Source organism: Brachionichthys hirsutus, unplaced genomic scaffold (assembly GCF_040956055.1).
Source record: "Brachionichthys hirsutus isolate HB-005 unplaced genomic scaffold, CSIRO-AGI_Bhir_v1 contig_1096, whole genome shotgun sequence".
In the NCBI taxonomy this organism is placed as follows: domain Eukaryota; kingdom Metazoa; phylum Chordata; class Actinopteri; order Lophiiformes; family Brachionichthyidae; genus Brachionichthys; species Brachionichthys hirsutus.
The window spans coordinates 18,453-33,821 of NW_027180502.1; the positions used below are offsets into that span (position 1 = coordinate 18,453).

At 51.7% G+C, this 15,369-nt stretch overlaps 1 protein-coding gene across 1 annotated transcript in view; it reads left to right on the forward strand.

The window, feature by feature from the left end:
* Nucleotides 1-2,485: 2,485 nt before the first annotated feature.
* Nucleotides 2,486-15,369, forward strand: part of LOC137915674 (flap endonuclease GEN homolog 1-like) — a 33,855-nt gene continuing 20,971 nt past the window's right edge. The window contains 1 exon segment of the mRNA XM_068758820.1: nucleotides 2,486-2,646. Within this exon segment, the coding sequence (XP_068614921.1) occupies nucleotides 2,486-2,646 (161 nt within the window).

Consider the following 15,369-nt stretch of genomic DNA (forward strand, 5'->3'; position numbering starts at 1 on the left):
TGGCGGCAATCCCAAGACCTCTTGGTGGACACCGGTGGTGAGGGATGCCGTCAGGCTGAAGAAGGAGTCCTATCAGGCCCTTTTGGCCTGTGGGACTCCGGAGGCAGCTGACAGGTACCGACAGACCAAGCGGAGTGCAGCTACCGTGGTTGCTGAGGCAAAAACCCGGGCATGGGAGGAGTTTGGTGAGGCCATGGAACACGACTTCCGGACGGCTTCGAAGAGGTTGTGGGCCACCATCCGGCATCTCAGAAGGGGGAAGCAGTGCACGGTCAACACTGTGTATGGTGGGGATGGTGCGCTGCTGACCTCGACTCGAGACGTCGTAGATCGGTGGAGGGACTACTTCGAAGACCTCCTCAATCCCACCGACATGCCTTCCAGTGAGGAAGCAGGGCCTGGGGACTCGGGGTGAGCTCCTCTATCTCTAGGGCCGAGGTTGCCGAGGTAGTTAAAAAGCTCCTCGGTGGCAAGGCCCCGGGGGTGGATGAGATCCGCCCGGAGTCCCTTAAGGCTCTGGATGTTGTAGGGCTGTCGTGGTTGACACGACTCTGCAACATTGCATGGACATCGGGGGCAGTGCCTCTGGATTGGCAGACCGGGGTGGTGCTCCCTCTTTATAAGAAGGGGGACCGGAGGGTGTGTTCCAACTACAGAGGGATCACACTCCTCAGCCTCCCTGGAAAGGTCTATTCAGGGGTACTGGAGAGGAGGGTCCGCCGGATAGTCGAACCTCGGATTCAGGAGGAGCAATGTGGTTTTCGTCCTGGACGTGGAACTGTGGACCAGCTCTACACCCTCGGCAGGGTCCTTGAGGGTGCATGGGAGTTTGCCCAACCAGTCCACATGTGTTTTGTGGAGTTGGAGAAGGCATTCGACCGTGTCCCTCGGGGAGTCCTGTGGGGGGTGCTCTGGGAGTATGGGGTGTCGGACCCCCTCATACGGGGTGTCCGCTCCCTATATGACCGGTGCCAGAGCTTGGTCCGCATTGCTGGCAATAAGTCGGACATATTCCCAGTGCGGGTTGGACTCTGCCAGGGCTGCCCTTTGTCACCGATTCTGTTCGTAACTTTTATGGACAGAATTTCTAGGTGCAGCCAGGGCGTTGAGGGGGTTCGGTTTGGTGACCTCAGGATTGGATCGCTGCTGTTTGCAGACGATGTGATCCTGTTGGCTTTATCAGGCCGTGCCCTCCAGCTCTCACTGGATCGGTTCGCAGCCGCATGTGAAGCGGCCGGGATGAGAATCAGCACCTCCAAATCCGAGGCCATGGTTCTCAGTCGGAAAAGGGTGGAGTGCACCCTCCAGGTCGGGGAGAAGATCCTGCCCCAAGTGGAGGAGTTCAAGTACCTCGGGGTTTTGTTCACGAGTGAGGGAAGAATGGAGCGAGAGATCAACAGACGGATCGGTGCAGCGTCTGCAGTCATGCGGACTCTGCACAGATCCGTCATGGTGAAGAGAGAGCTGAGTCAAAAGGCGAAGCTCTCGATTTACCGGTCGATCTTCGTTCCTACCCTCACCTATGGTCACGAGCTTTGGGTAGTGACCGAAAGAACGAGATCCCGGGTACAAGCGGCTGAAATGAGCTTCCTCCGTAGGGTGGCTGGGCTCTCCCTTAGAGATAGGGTGAGAAGCTCAGTCATCCGGGAGGAGCTCGGAGTACAGCCGCTGCTCCTCCACGTTGAGAGGGGTCAGATGAGGTGGCTCGGACACCTATTTAGGATGCCTCCTGAACGCCTCCCTGGTGAGGTGTTCAGGGCACGTCCCACCGGGAGAAGACCACGGGGAAGACCCAGGACACGCTGGAGAGACTATGTCTCTCGGCTGGCCTGGGAACGCCTCGGGATTCCCCCGGAAGAGCTAGAGGAAGTGGCCGGGGAGAGGGAAGTCTGGGTTTCCCTGCTTAGGCTGCTGCCCCCGCGACCCGGCCCCGGATAAGCGGAAGATAATGGATGGATGGATGGATCAACAATATTATATTGTAAACAATATTTTCTTTTTTATTTTATATTTTCTCAAAAGCGTCGCTTGTCTGACGACAGCAGCCTTGTATCCATAGCAACATGTCCTGGCTAGCGGATCAAATAGACTTCAGAAACTTTAAATATCTGTATCACCTACAAAGTGATAGAATGTATGAAATGTTGTTGCATATTACCCCCTGACAATTGTTATGTAGTCGTTATACGTGCTTTGTATACTGTATACTATTCGTTTTGAAATAAAACTTTATTAAAAAAAGAATACAAATATGTCCTGGCTGGCCTTTATGTGACGTAATAGGTTGAAAATGTCCGGCACCGAGCGACATCGTACGATCGTCTCCTTTCTTCCCACCTTGTTTATTTGAAGTATTAGACGCAGCTATCTGTCTTACATTTAGAAAAAAATGTTTTTAATGGTTTCATCCATTTATTATAAACATATACGTTGTTTTCTGTTCGATGCTGCGTGAAATTCCGTCCAAACGCATTTTGCGGTCGTTATGGGTGTCCACGCCCTGTGGTCCATTATCGAACCGGCTCGCGAGTCGGTTCTGCTCTTCGGTTTGAGCGGACAGACGCTGGCGGTGGACCTGAGTCTGTGGGTGTGCGAGGCCCAGCACGTCCAGGCCATGATGGGGAGGGTCACCAAACCCCACCTGAGGTGACATCACGCACGAAGCAACTGCTTGGGATGCGAGCGTCGCTTCTGATGACGCTGCTTCCTGTCCAGGAACTTGTTTTTCAAGGTGTTGTCCATAACGCTGATGTGAGTAAAGCCCGTGTTCGTGATTGAAGGAGACTGTTGAGAGCGATGTTTGCCACTATTAATGTGTGTTTAGGTTGGCACTACTTGCCACGGCTGAGTTGGGCGGAAGGTTACGCTCTGTTGTGTTCAGTGAATAAAGGCGGAACCTCCCTGTGCAAGTTGGTGCTGGATGAGCGGAGCACAGAGAGGGTGTACCAAAGTAAAGTGATTTACGTGTCTCCTGTGTCGTATGTGCTGAGACGACGAAGCGAAGTACTGGAAGCTGTCTTCACCAGGAATGGAAGAAGCAAATAACCAGAGAGCTGCTACAGAAGAGCCAACAGGTTATGGGCCCAGGCTAGGTACGGCGGTGCACGGACGGGGGCTACCGCCACGCTTCGACGGAGACGAGTCACGCTACCATATATGGGAGGCAAGGTTTTTAGTGTACTTGAAAACCATCCACCTCAAAGACGCTATCCTTGGATGTGGGCTAGCGGCAGGAGCTAACGCACATGAAGTTGCCGAGACGGGTAGGAAAAACAAACTAGCATACGCAGAACTGTGTGGTTGTTTGGACGACAAGACACTTGTGCTAATCCTCTATGAAGCGCCGGATGATGGCAAGAGAAGCCTAGAAATATTGAGGCGTCATTTTGAGTCAGAAGAAAAGCCGCGAATTGTCGGGCTGTACACAGAGCTAACCAATATGCTAATGGCTGACGGTGAAGAGCTAGCGGACTATCTAGCACGTGTGGAGAAGATAGTGGCCGCATTAAACAGAGCTAAAGAGACCCTCAGCGATGCACTTTTGGTGGTAAGCTCACCAGGGGGGTTTTGGACAAAAAATGAATGGCCGTAGGTTGCCAATTGAACCCGTATTGAGGCGAAGGGCTGCCTGAGCCTCCGTCGGACTTCTCGACGTCAATTTGCAATGTATCCTGCACGCAAATGACGCCCCTATTGCGCTGTCATGAAAAATACACTAGGTGGCACCAAAAGCTCGTTTTCTCTTTTTTCATGGGGGGGGGGGACAATAGGTCCTTAAACTGACCACTTACCTCATATGGGCGAAATCTTTGCGGGGGGGGGGTCCCAGCTGTACAAAGGTAAAGTAAACTGTCCACTTACCTCATGTATGCCAAATCAATGGGTCTTGGTTGGGGGGTCACTCGGGGGGGGCCCCCTTGGTCCAAAAGGTCAATATATTGCCCACTTACCTCATATATGTCAAATCAATGGGTCTTGGTTGGGGGGTCACTCGGGGGGGGGCCCTTTGTCCAAAAGGTCAATATCTTGCCCACTTACCTCATATATGTCAAATCAATGGGTCTTGGTTGGGGGGTCACTCGGGGGGGGGGGGCTTTGTCCAAAAGGTCAATATCTTGCCCACTTACCTCATATATGTCAAATCAATGGGTCTTGGTTGGGGGGTCACTCGGGGGGGGGGGGCTTTGTCCAAAAGGTCAATATCTTGCCCACTTACCTCATATATGCCAAATCAATGGGTCTTGGGGGGGCGGTCCAAAAGGTCAATATCTTGCCCACTTACCTCATATACCCAAATCGATGGGTCTTGGTGGGGGGGGTCACTTGGGGGTAAGTGGGCAAGTTATCTACCCTATGGACAGCGATCGATTTCTGAGACATGTGGTAAGTGGACAAGTTATCGACCCTTTGGACACCCATTCATTTGGTCCCCCATTCATTTGGGACACATGTGGTAAGTGGGCAACTTATCGACCCTTTGGACAGCGATCGATTTCTGAGACATGTGGTAAGTGGGCAAGTTATCGACCCTTTGGACAGTGGTCGATTTCTGAGCCATGTGGTAAGTGGGCAAGTTATCGACCCTTTGGACACCCATTCATTTGGTCCCCCATTCATTTGGGACACATGTGGTAAGTGGGCAACTTATCGACCCTTTGGACAGCAGTCGATTTCTGAGACATGTGGTAAGTGGGCAAGTTATCGACCCTTTGGACAGCAGTCGATTTCTGAGACATGTGGTAAGTGGGCAAGTTATCGACCCTTTGGACACCCATTCATTTTGGACACATGTGGTAAGTGGGCAAGTTATCGACCCTTTGGACAGCGGTCGATTTCTGAGACATGTGGTAAGTGGGCAAGTTATCGACCCTTTGGACACCCATTCATTTTGAACACATGTGGTAAGTGGGCAAGTTATCCTCCCTTTGGATACCCATTCATTTTGAACACATGTGGTAAGTGGGCAAGTTATCGACCCTTTGGACACATTTGGTAAGTGGGCAAGTTATCGACCCTTTGGACACATGTGGTAAGTGGGCAAGTTATCGACCCTTTGGACAGCGGTCGATTTCTGAGACATGTGGTAAGTGGGCAAGTTATCGACCCTTTGGACACCCATTCATTTTGAACACATGTGGTAAGTGGGCAAGTTATTGACCCTTTGGACACCCATTCATTTGGTGGCCCTTGGGGTACCCATTCAGTTTGGACACATGTGGTAAGTGGGCAAGTTATCGACCCTTTGGACACCGCTCAATTTTTGAGACATGTGGTAAGTGGGCAAGTTATTGACCCTTTGGACACCCATTCATTTGGTCCCCCATTCATTTGGGACACATGTGGTAAGTGGGCAAGTTATCGACCCTTTGGACAGCAGTCGATTTCTGAGACATGTGGTAAGTGGGCAAGTTATCGACCCTTTGGACAGCAGTCGATTTCTGAGACATGTGGTAAGTGGGCAAGTTATCGACCCTTTGGACAGCAGTCGATTTCTGAGACATGTGGTAAGTGGGCAAGTTATCGACCCTTTGGACAGCAGTCGATTTCTGAGACATGTGGTAAGTGGGCAAGTTATCGACCCTTTGGACACATGTGGTAAGTGGGCAAGTTATCGACCCTTTGGACAGCGGTCGATTTCTGAGACATGTGGTAAGTGGGCAAGTTATCGACCCTTTGGACACCCATTCATTTTGAACACATGTGGTAAGTGGGCAAGTTATCCTCCCTTTGGATACCCATTCATTTTGAACACATGTGGTAAGTGGGCAAGTTATCGACCCTTTGGACACCCATTCATTTTGAACACATGTGGTAAGTGGGCATGTTATTGACCCTTTGGACACCCATTCATTTGGTGGCCCTTGGGGTACCCATTCAGTTTGGACACATGTGGTAAGTGGGCAAGTTATCGACCCTTTGGACACCGCTCAATTTTTGTGACATGTGGTAAGTGGGCAAGTTATTGACCCTTTGGACACCCATTCATTTGGTCCCCCATTCATTTGGGACACATGTGGTAAGTGGGCAACTTATCGACCCTTTGGACAGCAGTCGATTTCTGAGACATGTGGTAAGTGGGCAAGTTATCGACCCTTTGGACAGCAGTCGATTTCTGAGACATGTGGTAAGTGGGCAAGTTATCGACCCTTTGGACACCCATTCATTTTGGACACATGTGGTAAGTGGGCAAGTTATCGACCCTTTGGACAGCGGTCGATTTCTGAGACATGTGGTAAGTGGGCAAGTTATCGACCCTTTGGACACCCATTCATTTTGAACACATGTGGTAAGTGGGCAAGTTATCCTCCCTTTGGATACCCATTCATTTTGAACACATGTGGTAAGTGGGCAAGTTATCGACCCTTTGGACACATTTGGTAAGTGGGCAAGTTATCGACCCTTTGGACACATGTGGTAAGTGGGCAAGTTATCGACCCTTTGGACAGCGGTCGATTTCTGAGACATGTGGTAAGTGGGCAAGTTATCGACCCTTTGGACACCCATTCATTTTGAACACATGTGGTAAGTGGGCAAGTTATTGACCCTTTGGACACCCATTCATTTGGTGGCCCTTGGGGTACCCATTCAGTTTGGACACATGTGGTAAGTGGGCAAGTTATCGACCCTTTGGACACCGCTCAATTTTTGAGACATGTGGTAAGTGGGCAAGTTATTGACCCTTTGGACACCCATTCATTTGGTCCCCCATTCATTTGGGACACATGTGGTAAGTGGGCAAGTTATCGACCCTTTGGACAGCAGTCGATTTCTGAGACATGTGGTAAGTGGGCAAGTTATCGACCCTTTGGACAGCAGTCGATTTCTGAGACATGTGGTAAGTGGGCAAGTTATCGACCCTTTGGACAGCAGTCGATTTCTGAGACATGTGGTAAGTGGGCAAGTTATCGACCCTTTGGACACATGTGGTAAGTGGGCAAGTTATCGACCCTTTGGACAGCGGTCGATTTCTGAGACATGTGGTAAGTGGGCAAGTTATCGACCCTTTGGACACCCATTCATTTTGAACACATGTGGTAAGTGGGCAAGTTATCCTCCCTTTGGATACCCATTCATTTTGAACACATGTGGTAAGTGGGCAAGTTATCGACCCTTTGGACACCCATTCATTTTGAACACATGTGGTAAGTGGGCATGTTATTGACCCTTTGGACACCCATTCATTTGGTGGCCCTTGGGGTACCCATTCAGTTTGGACACATGTGGTAAGTGGGCAAGTTATCGACCCTTTGGACACCGCTCAATTTTTGAGACATGTGGTAAGTGGGCAAGTTATTGACCCTTTGGACACCCATTCATTTGGTCCCCCATTCATTTGGGACACATGTGGTAAGTGGGCAAGTTATCGACCCTTTGGACAGCAGTCGATTTCTGAGACATGTGGTAAGTGGGCAAGTTATCGACCCTTTGGACACCCATTCATTTTGGACACATGTGGTAAGTGGGCAAGTTATCGACCCTTTGGACAGCGGTCGATTTCTGAGACATGTGGTAAGTGGGCAAGTTATCGACCCTTTGGACACCCATTCATTTTGAACACATGTGGTAAGTGGGCAAGTTATCCTCCCTTTGGATACCCATTCATTTTGAACACATGTGGTAAGTGGGCAAGTTATCGACCCTTTGGACACCCATTCATTTTGAACACATGTGGTAAGTGGGCAAGTTATCGACCCTTTGGACAGCGATCAATTTCTGAGACATGTGGTAAGTGGGCAAGTTATCGACCCTTTGGACACCCATTCATTTGGTCCCCCATTCATTTGGGACACATGTGGTAAGTGGGCAACTTATCGACCCTTTGGACAGCAGTCGATTTCTGAGACATGTGGTAAGTGGGCAAGTTATCGACCCTTTGGACAGCGATCGATTTCTGAGACATGTGGTAAGTGGGCAAGTTATCGACCCTTTGGACACCCATTCATTTTGGACACATGTGGTAAGTGGGCAAGTTATCGACCCTTTGGACAGCGGTCGATTTCTGAGACATGTGGTAAGTGGGCAAGTTATCGAACCTTTGGACACCCATTCATTTTGAACACATGTGGTAAGTGGGCAAGTTATCCTCCCTTTGGACACCCATTCATTTTGAACACATGTGGTAAGTGGGCAAGTTATCCTTCCTTTGGACACCCATTCATTTTGAACACATGTGGTAAGTGGGCAAGTTATCGACCCTTTGGACACATTTGGTAAGTGGGCAAGTTATCGACCCTTTGGACACATGTGGTAAGTGGGGAAGTTATCGACCCTTTGGACAGCAGTCGATTTCTGAGACATGTGGTAAGTGGGCAAGTTATCGACCCTTTGGACAGCAGTCGATTTCTGAGACATGTGGTAAGTGGGCAAGTTATCGACCCTTTGGACCAAGCCCCCCCCCCCGAGTGACCCCCCAACCAAGACCCATTGATTTGGCATATATGAGGTAAGTGGGCAAGATATTGACCTTTTGGACCGCCCCCCAAGTGACCCCCCCACCAAGACCCATTGATTTGGGTATATGAGGTAAGTGGGCAAGATATTGACCTTTTGGACCAAGGCCCGCCCCCCGAGTGACCCCCCAACCAAGACCCATTGATTTGGCATATATGAGGTAAGTGGGCAAGATATTGACCTTTTGGACCGCCCCCCAAGTGACCCCCCCACCAAGACCCATTGATTTGGGTATATGAGGTAAGTGGGCAATATATTGACCTTTATGACACACGTGGCACCCCCCACGTGACCCCCACCACCAAGCCCCATTGGTTTGGCAAATATTAGGTAAGTTGGCATGATATTGACCTTTCTGACCGCCCCCCAAGTGACCCCCCCACCAAGACCCATTGATTTGTGAGACATGTGGTAAGTGGGCAATCTATTGACCTTTATGACACACGTGGCACCCCCCACGTGACCTCCACCACCAAGCCCCATTGGTTTGGCAAATATTAGGTAAGTTGGCAGGATATTGACCTATTGGGAACCACCTGACCCCTCCCCACGTGACCCCCCCACATGACCTCCCCACTCTATCCCCCCACCAACAACCCTTTTCCAAGAAGAGTGCTGGCCCCTGAGAGGCTGTGGGGGAGGGGTGGAAGGACAGAGAATGGAATGTGCCGCTCGTTAAGGGTGTGAAAAGCCCCCACAGCTGCTGACAGGGCTCTTTAACTCTGAAAAACAATGTAAAAAAAAATAAAGGTCCCCAATTTATGTATTTGTCTTTCTTCTAATGTTTACTTATTATAACTACTTTATTAGGCCTATTTAATAATATTATTAAAATTATATTTGTTGTTTTCAGACCTTCCGTTTCGGTTTTTTGCACGTCACGAGGCCGTGCCTGGTCGTAGCGACACGGGACCACCACCGTTGGATTCGTCTCGGTCCGCTGATGCGTTTTGATGTGTTGTTTGTCCCGTTTCGCCCTCGGGAAACGGAACCTTCCCTCCCAAACGGACAGGGGCACACTGCTCAAAGCCATGCCCAGAAAGGTGCACTGCGCGGCGGGTAGATTTACAGCGCGAGGGGGGGTCATTAAGGGGCCCGTGGGGTCACTTCCCGGGCACCCAGAAGGTCGTGCTTGGTGTCAACGGATACCTGACAGTTCACACAATCACTCCGACCACACGTGTCATGCGTTTCACGTGACCTTTGAGCACGGCGGGTCAAAACGACACTTCCTGACAGTCTGAGGTCAGAGGTGAAGCCGCAGTGGACCCACTGCCTCACCTCTGTTTCCTCTGGAGCGATTGGGCTGAAATTTTAATATGTTATTCTGACCCGGAGGACGACCGGGTCTGAGGTGGTTTGACCCCTCTCGGCCTTTTCGTTTGCCCGTGGCGGGGCGTTGCTCTTTGAAGTTTTTCATCCCACAGGACCCGCTAAACTCGGCCCCCGTAGCTCCGACCGGGTTCAAACTTTCAGGGAGCCCTCGTCTGCCGCCTCTGAACCAGAATCCAGAGTTTGGTGGAGCTGGCCCTCTGCGAAGGGCCCTTCCCGTACTGGAAGGGCCCGCGCCAGGCTTCCTCACACATGACCCCTGTGGGGTCGGGCCCGCAGCTCCCATACCGTGACACTCAGACAGCTGAAATCGACAGGACGCGTTCCTGGGGTACCCTGCATGAGAATTGGGGGACGTGTTTGAAAAGTTTCGGTGCCCGGGTCAACCGGCCACCTGTGGATGGTGTCAGGTCACACCAGACTCAGCCAGCCTTTTTTGGTGGATCCCAGGGTTATGATCAATCTTTCCTCTGGAGCGATTGGGCTGAATTTTTTATATGTTATTCTCTGCTCAAGGTGGAGTGGTTGTGCACTGGTTTGACCTCTCTCGGCCTTGCGGTTTGCCCGTGGCGGGCCGTTTTGGGTGGGATTTGGCGACCTTTGGGGCCGCGTCTCTCGGCCCCCGTAGCACCAAACGACTTGACCCTTTCAGGAGGCCCTCGGCTGACGCCCCCGAACCGGAATCCAGAGTTTGGGGGCACTGGCCCGTAGGGAAGGCTACTTCCTGTGTGGGAGGGGCTAGCAACACGCTTCCTCCAGATTCTGATTCTACACCTCAGGGAGATGCCCCGGTGCTGTTTCCAGGCCGGCAGCTGCATGGGAAGTCAAATGAGGCCCAGAAAGCAGACTGCGCGCTGCGAGGTCAAAGGGGGTGGGAGGCCGTATTTGAGGGGAAAACAGACATTTTGAGGGCACGTCGACATGGTCCCTCTCACGTGAAAGCACACCGGCACCGCTGGATCCGGCTCGACGAGCAGATGTCAGCCGATGCCTCGTTTGGCCCCGAAATCAGAGGGAGGTCACGTGCTAAAACGCCACGCTATGCTACCTTCACTTTTTTCCCCGCCGCGCGGCCGTGCCTTGTCGTACAGACACGTGGCCGCCACCGTCGGATTCGTCTCTTTCCGCTGATGTGGTTTGATGTGCTGTTTTCCCCGGTACGCGTTTTAAAAGCGCGGGGTGACCTGGGAGAGCGCTAGGCCAAAAGCCTTAGCATTCCCGGTTTTCGCCCGCCGCGCGGCCGGGCTGCGTCGTAGCGACACGGGAGTGCTACCGTTGGATTCCCCTCGATCCGCTGATGCTGTATGATGTGCAGTTTGACCTGCAGGGTCATGACCTGCATGTAAAGCCTGTCTGTTCACTCTGCCTTTGACCCGGCTGCATCAGGCCAAAAAGCAAAAACTCTCCCATTTTTCACGGCTCACAGGAAGGTCGCACAGCTTCGAGGCCGGGCTCGTTGGAATCGGCTCGGTCTCTACATTGTATCCCCCCCCAAGCCAAGTCAAAATCCCTAAAGGTCAGCCCCCCAGAGGGGTGAACGTGCTGACCGCTGCAGCCAGAGAGAGGAGCGTTTGGTTCCTCCAGTGTCATGATCTGCCTGTACTTGTACTGCAATACAAGCTCATGTGTGACTGTACATGTACTCTACAGTCTATCTAATAAGTATATTCATCATTATCATGAAGCCTGTGTGTTCACTGGGCCTTTTGACCTGGCAGCTGCACGGATTTCTGTCTGATTAGCCGAAAAGCAAAAACTCTCCCATTTTTCACGGCTCACAGGAAGGTCGCACAGCTTTGACCCCGGGCTCGTTGGAATCGGCTCGGTCTCTACATTGTATCCCCCCCCAAGCCAAGTCAAAATCCCTAAAGGTCAGCCCCCCAGAGGGGTGAACATGCTGACCCCTGCAGCCAGAGAGAGGAGCGTTTGGTTCCTCCAGTGTCATGAGCTGCCTGTACTTGTACTGCAATACTTGCTCATGTGTGACTGTACTTGTACTCTACAGTCTATCTAATAAGTATATTCATCATTATCATGAAGCCTGTGTGATCACTGGGCCTTTTGACCTGGCAGCTGCATGGATTTCTGTCCGATCAGCCGAAAAGCAAAAACTCTCCCATTTTTCACGGCTCACAGGAAGGTCGCACAGCTTTGAGGCCGGGCTCGTTGGAATCGGCTCGGTCTCTACATTGTATCCCCCCCCAAGCCAAGTCAAAATCCCTAAAGGTCAGCCCCCCAGAGGGGTGAACATGCTGACCGCTGCAGCCAGAGAAAGGAGCTCTCTGCTGTCTGCATGTTTGGTTCCTCCCGTGTCATGAACTGCCTGTACTTGTACTGCAATACTTGCTCATGTGTGACTGTACTTGTACTCTACAGTCTGTCTAATAAGTATATTCATCATTATCATGAAGCCTGTGTGTTCACTGGGCCTTTTGACCTGGCAGCTGCACGGATTTGTGACTGATCAGCCGAAAAGCAAAAACTCTCCCATTTTTCACGGCTCACAGGAAGGTCGCACAGCTTTGACCCCGGGCTCGTTGGAATCGGCTCGGTCTCTACATTGTATCCCCCCCCAAGCCAAGTCAAAATCCCTAAAGGTCAGCCCCCCAGAGGGGTGAACGTGCTGACCGCTGCAGCCAGAGAGAGCAGCTCTTAGCTCTGGGTGCATGAAGACCAGGTTCAAACGCTTCTCACGGCTGACAGGAAGGTCGTAGGAAGTCATGCTGGGTCTTGTTGGATTCGGCTCGATCTGCTGATGCGGATTGACACCTTGTTTTCCTGGTACAAGTTAATAAAGTGGAACCCTGATCAAAACCATACAGGCAAAGAACAGTGCTTTGCTAGCGGGTGATTGACAGGCCTGTTAGGGTCAGTTCCCATGCAGGCAGGATGTAAAGCCAGGTGTCACTGGATGCCTGACAGACAGGAGAACACACCTAAAGTCATGTTTGGTTCCTGCAGGGTCATGACCTGCATGTACGGCCTGTCTGTTCACTCGGCCTTGCGAGCGAGGTGCTGCATGCATGGATTTGTGATCAGCCAAAAAGCAAAAACTCTCCCATTTTTCACGGCTCACAGGAAGGTCGCACAGCTTTGAGGCCGGGCTCGTTGGAATCGGCTCGGTCTCTACATTGTATCCCCCCCCAAGCCAAGTCAAAATCCCTAAAGGTCAGCCCCCCAGAGAGGTGAACATGCTGACCGCTGCAGCCAGAGAGAGCAGCTCTTAGCTCTGGGTGCATGAAGACCAAGTTCAAACGCTTCTCACGGCTGACAGGAAGGTCGTAGTAAGTCATGCTTGGTCTTGTTGGATTCGGCTCGATCTGCTGATGCGGATTGACACCTTGTTTGTCCCAGTACTAGTTAATAAAGTGGAACCCTGATCAAAACCATACAGGCAAAGAACAGTGCTTTGCTCACGGGGTGATTGACAGGCCTGTTAGGGTCAGTTCCCATGCAGGCAGGATGTAAAGCCAGGTGTCACTGGATGCCTGACAGACAGGAGAACACACCTAAAGTCATGTTTGGTTCCTGCAGGGTCATGACCTGCATGTACGGCCTGTCTGTTCACTCGGCCTTGCGAGCGAGGTGCTGCATGCATGGATTTGTGAACAGGCCGAAAAGCAAAAACTCTCCCATTTTTCACGGCTCACAGGAAGGTCGCACAGCTTTGACCCCGGGCTCGTTGGAATCGGCTCGGTCTCTACATTGTATCCCCCCCCAAGCCAAGTCAAAATCCCTAAAGGTCAGCCCCCCAGAGGGGTGAACATGCTGACCGCTGCAGCCAGAGAAAGCTGCTCTCTGCTGTCTGCATGTTTGGTTCCTACAGTGTTCCTACCTGCCTGTACTTGTACTGCAATACTTGCTCATGTGTGACTGTACATGTACTCTACAGTCTATCTAATAAGTATATTCATCATTATCATGAAGCCTGTGTGTTCACTGGGCCTTTTGACCTGGCAGCTGCACGGATTTGTGACTGATCAGCCGAAAAGCAAAAACTCTCCCATTTTTCACGGCTCACAGGAAGGTCGCACAGCTTTGAGGCCGGGCTCGTTGGAATCGGCTCGGTCTCTACATTGTATCCCCCCCCAAGCCAAGTCAAAATCCCTAAAGGTCAGCCCCCCAGAGAGGTGAACGTGCTGACCCCTGCAGCCAGAGAGAGGAGCGTTTGGTTCCTACAGTGTCATGACCTGCCTGTACTTGTACTGCAATACTTGCTCATGTGTGACTGTACTTGTACTCTACAGTCTGTCTAATAAGTATATTCATCATTATCATGAAGCCTGTGTGTTCACTGGGCCTTTTGACCTGGCAGCTGCACGGATTTCTGTCTGATTAGCCGAAAAGCAAAAACTCTCCCATTTTTCACGGCTCACAGGAAGGTCGCACAGCTTTGACCCCGGGCTCGTTGGAATCGGCTCGGTCTCTACATTGTATCCCCCCCCAAGCCAAGTCAAAATCACTAAAGGTCAGCCCCCCAGAGGGGTAAACATGCTGACCGCTGCAGCCAGAGAGAGCAGCTCTTAGCTCTGGGTGCATGAAGACCAAGTTCAAACGCTTCTCACGGCTGACAGGAAGGTCGTAGCCCTTAGTGCCTGGTACCGTTGCGTCCGTCTCGATGAGGAGATGCTAACTGACCCCTTGTTTGCCCGCGGGGTCAAAGGTGACCTTTAATAGCGAATGAAAACCTTCCGTTAAGGTTTTTCACACGCCACGCAGCCGTGCGGCGTCGTACCGTGAGAAGACAGGTACCGTTGCGTCCGTCTGAACGAGGAGATGTTAACTGACCCCTTGTTTGCCCGTGGGGTCAAAGGCCAGCTTTAATAGCGAATTAATACCTTCCGTTAAGGTTTTTCACACGCCACGCAGCCGTGCGGCGTCGTACCGTGACAAGACAGGTACCGTTGCGTCCGTCTCAATTAGGAGATGCTAACCGGCGCCTCGTTTGCCCCCGGGGGTCAAAGGGGGGCTTTAATAAGGCGCTACTACACTCCCGTTACGGTTATATAACGCTTTGTCGTAGAGCCACGGGACTGGTACCATTGGATTCGGCTCGATTTGCTGATGCTGATTCATATAAAGTTTGTCCTGGTACTCATTGGCAAAGACCCCCCAGCAAGACCCTTTTATTTGACACATTCGGTAAGTTGCCAAAAAATGTACCTAAATGACACCTTGGACCCCCCCCGCCAAAGTGACCCCCAGCAAGTGACCCCCCGCGACCCCCCCAAGTGACCCCTCCACCAACCCCCATTGATTTGGCACACATTAGGTAAGTTGCCAAAAAATGTACCTTTTTGACACCTTGGGACCCCCCCCCCATGTGACCCCCCCTCCCCAAAGTGACCCCCCAAGTGACCACTCCACCAACCCCCATTGATTTGGCACACATTAGGTAAGTTGCCAAAATATGTACCTTTTTGACACCTTGGACCCCCCCCCGGAGTGACCCCCCCACCCCAAAGTGACCCCCCCAAGTGACCCCCCCACCAACCCCCATTGATTTGGCACACATTAGGTAAGTTGCCAAAATATATACCTTTCTGACACCTTGGACCCCCCCCCGGAGTGACCCCCCCACCCCAA